Genomic DNA, 3,395 nt, shown 5'->3' on the forward strand with positions numbered 1-3,395 from the left:
ACCCTGAAGATGGTGTAGAGCTGGTCCAGTGTTCCACGGCCAGGACGAAAACTGCATTGTTCCTCCTGAATCCGAGGTTCGACTATCGGTTGAATCCTCCTCTCCAGTACCCTGGCATAGACTTTCCCGGGGAGGCTGAGGAGTGTGATCCCCCTATAGTTGGAACACACCCTCTGGTCCCCCTTCTTAAAAAGAGGGACCACCACCCCGGTCTGCCAGTCCAGAGGCACTGTCCCCGACCGCCATGCGACGTTGCAGAGGCGTGTCAGCCAAGACAGCCCAACAACATCCAGAGACTTAAGGTACTCGGGGCAGATCTCATCCACCCCCGGTGCCTTGCCACCGAGGAGCTTCTTGACTACCTCAGTGACTTCAGCTTGGGTGATGGACGAGTCCACCTCCGAGCCCTCAGCCTCTGCTTCCTCATCGGAAGACATGGCACTTTTAAAATAAAGTGCCAACAATTCCAGTCTACTACCAGTTCTGCCGAATGAGTAATGCCACTATCACTGCAACTCAGATGTTTGAGAAACATCAGAAGGACAACTTCAAGGGTTGCATGAACGCTCTGAATAGTCAGATTACTCCTACAGATACGCACCTCATCGATCATTTTCATACACTGATATGCCACCAAACTAGCTGCATTCCAGTTATATTAGTGATGTGATGGCCTTGTGTTTTTGGTCAGACAGCGACGTGTAACATGCTGCACTAAAACCTAAATTATTTATCTTTTTGACTAATAAGAGGGGAATGGTAGATGTTGCTATCATTTGCAATACTTTTTTCTAGCTAATTAATGTGGTGTAAACAGCCAATGTTTGGGTCAGGCAGCAACATACAGTAAATATGTGCTTGTGATAATTATCGTACCATGGTTTGGTTGAAAAAAGTTTCATATTTCCATGTTCTGATTACAGACAGGCGGCTCAAATGTATGAGTCTGAAATCATCTTTTGTGTGACTGCAGTGCAGCTATTTTTTGCCAAATCAATAAATACAGGAAATAAATATTAATGTTCTTTTATTAATGATCTATTAAGTATGAATGAATACCCCCTGATGGTCGAGTGACTAGGATTCAGCACTTTTGCTGCTGTGGCCTGGGTTCAATTCAGTTGGTATGCTACTGCATTTGTAATTTCACGCCACTTTGCACTTTTTTTTTCGTACGGCACACCACGGTTAAATGCAGTTTGCAACTGGCTTTGTGTCGAGGTGGACGGCAGGCAGGAGGACTTTAATTCTGGCGGCTTAGATGGGGGGGGAGGAGGGGGTGATGCCGAAGTTTCATGTACTCCTCGTACTGGAGTTTGTGGCGTTGCTGTAAATGGTGGTACAGATTTGTTGTGCTTCCACATTTGGACGCAACTTCTTTGTGACACAGTGTTTTTTTTTTTTTTTTTGCTCGACATCATCTCTTCTGAAACCAAACCACTTCCAAACTAACGAACCGGTGCTTTTCTTATTACATAACAGAACTTCGTCACTCGCTGACTTCCACTGGCCGCAAGCGCAGTGGAAGAGTGTGTGTGTGTGTGTGTGTGTGAGAGAGAGAGAGAGAGAGAGAGAGAGAGAGAGAGAGAGAGAGAGAGAGAGAGAGGAGGATAGACTCTCGTCTCGTCCTTTAACTATATACCGCGGTATAAACGGTATTGCGTAATTCTACACCGCGTTTAAAATTATATCGATATACCGCCCAGTCCTACTGGCATTGATGCAGTCATGATGTGATCTATGAGTAACCATGACAAAATTCAAATCCCCTAAATTATACTAAAGCATCTTCTTTAAGTGGTGACCCTTAATAAAGCTGTAGTATAACCAACATGAGACCCCTGATGTGACTTGGTGACATCACAGTATATGAGTAGAGTTACTGAATATTTTTCCCAATAAAAACTCACAAAAATTATGCAAGAGCATATTTTTCCAAACCAAGTATTTTGTTAAAGGCAGCAAGCGACAATTAATCCGTGCAGTGATTTTGGTGGGACAACAATATATAAAAGTGGAGTTATTGAATATTTTAATAGGAGCTATTTTCCGTGTTGTACTTTGCAGACGGTCCCTGCGCACTCGTGCCAGCTGCATATTGAGACCAATGTAGTTTGTCTGCAACGTAGGACAGCTCGTTTAATTAAAAAAATGGTTGTAGCTTGTTGTCCACCTTACTACAACACTAAAGAGGTCTCGTTTGTGTTTTAACAACGCTTCGCTTTTGAGGTATTGATCCGGAAACTTCGAATCTATGAATATCTTTCCTACTTTCCCAAAAATCTATTCTGTAAGCGCCTGCAATGCAGCTCTGTAAACTGTTCTGATGCCAACGTACTTTATGGGAATACTTTAAAAATTGGAGCAACAGCCATGTACATGTTTACATGTGGCACCTAATAGGATCTGAAGACATGACCTTTAACGTTAGATATCATACCTGTGAAATGGCTTAATGATAACTCTCGTTAGAACAAACGCCGTGTGCATTGTTAGCCAGTAAAGAAAAGAAAACTGTGACATGACAGCCCTGATATGAATCCTGTAGTCATCGACAATTCATGATCAGCTGTCTCTAAAATAAGAGAACGCGGACAAAGATAAGAGCGATTCCAAATGCAGACTACTTTTGAAAATAAAATAATTTGACAATTTGCTTACCATCGCCTCAAGCTTATCAACTGTTGTCTCCATGTTGAATAGTTTTTAGCCTGATGCGGACTTTATGATTGGCCAGCCGTCAGGAATGGAGAAAGCCGATTGGGTGTCTTCTTCCCTTTGTTTTCTGGCGGATTGCGAACCAGCGATTAAAGTGCACACCGCCACCTACTGCATCGGAGTGTATAGAGTCACCGCATTTAATTTTCTCTGGGGATAAAAGAGATCCTATAGCCTACTTACTAATAATCCCATCTTTATAATAAATTGGATTAACCCCCTTCTAATTGCCTGAAACTCTTTCTCTGGACTCAGTAGTGATTTTAAACTGCACCCATGTCCTGTGCAGAATAATTCTTTGAGCTGTTTTGCATTAAGCGATTTCTGTACTTTAGAGTCATGTCTCCCTTTAATATCTGAGTCTTATTCTCTCTGCCTAACCTAATTGCTGACTGTCTGTCTGGGATCCATTAAAAACACTTCTATCGCTAACATGTTTAGTGATTAAAACTATTTTCCCTCAGTGTTTTTCTTATGTTTATATCCCTTAAATACCTGTCCTCCACTATACTGACTGGTGTATGCTCATAGTTTATCACTAACAGGATTATTATATCCCGCTGCTCAGTGGCACCTGCAGCTGTAGTCCTGTACACACCGTGCATACATTTTTACATATTTTAATTTTATTTTAGGGAAGTCTGGGCATCTTTGCTTAGACTGCTGCCCCCGCGACC

General features: G+C 42.4%; 1 protein-coding gene across 1 annotated transcript in view; it reads right to left on the minus strand.

The window, feature by feature from the left end:
• Window positions 1-2,788, minus strand: part of ska2 (spindle and kinetochore associated complex subunit 2) — a 20,377-nt gene extending 17,589 nt beyond the window's left edge. The window contains exon 1 of the mRNA XM_020621734.1: window positions 2,662-2,788. Within this exon, the coding sequence (XP_020477390.1) occupies window positions 2,662-2,694 (33 nt within the window). The 5' untranslated portion in view covers window positions 2,695-2,788. The remainder of the gene's footprint in view (window positions 1-2,661) is intronic.
• Between the last annotated feature and the right edge of the window lie 607 nt (window positions 2,789-3,395).

This window comes from Monopterus albus, unplaced genomic scaffold, assembly GCF_001952655.1.
Source record: "Monopterus albus unplaced genomic scaffold, M_albus_1.0 scaffold267.1, whole genome shotgun sequence".
In the NCBI taxonomy this organism is placed as follows: Eukaryota; Metazoa; Chordata; class Actinopteri; order Synbranchiformes; family Synbranchidae; genus Monopterus; species Monopterus albus.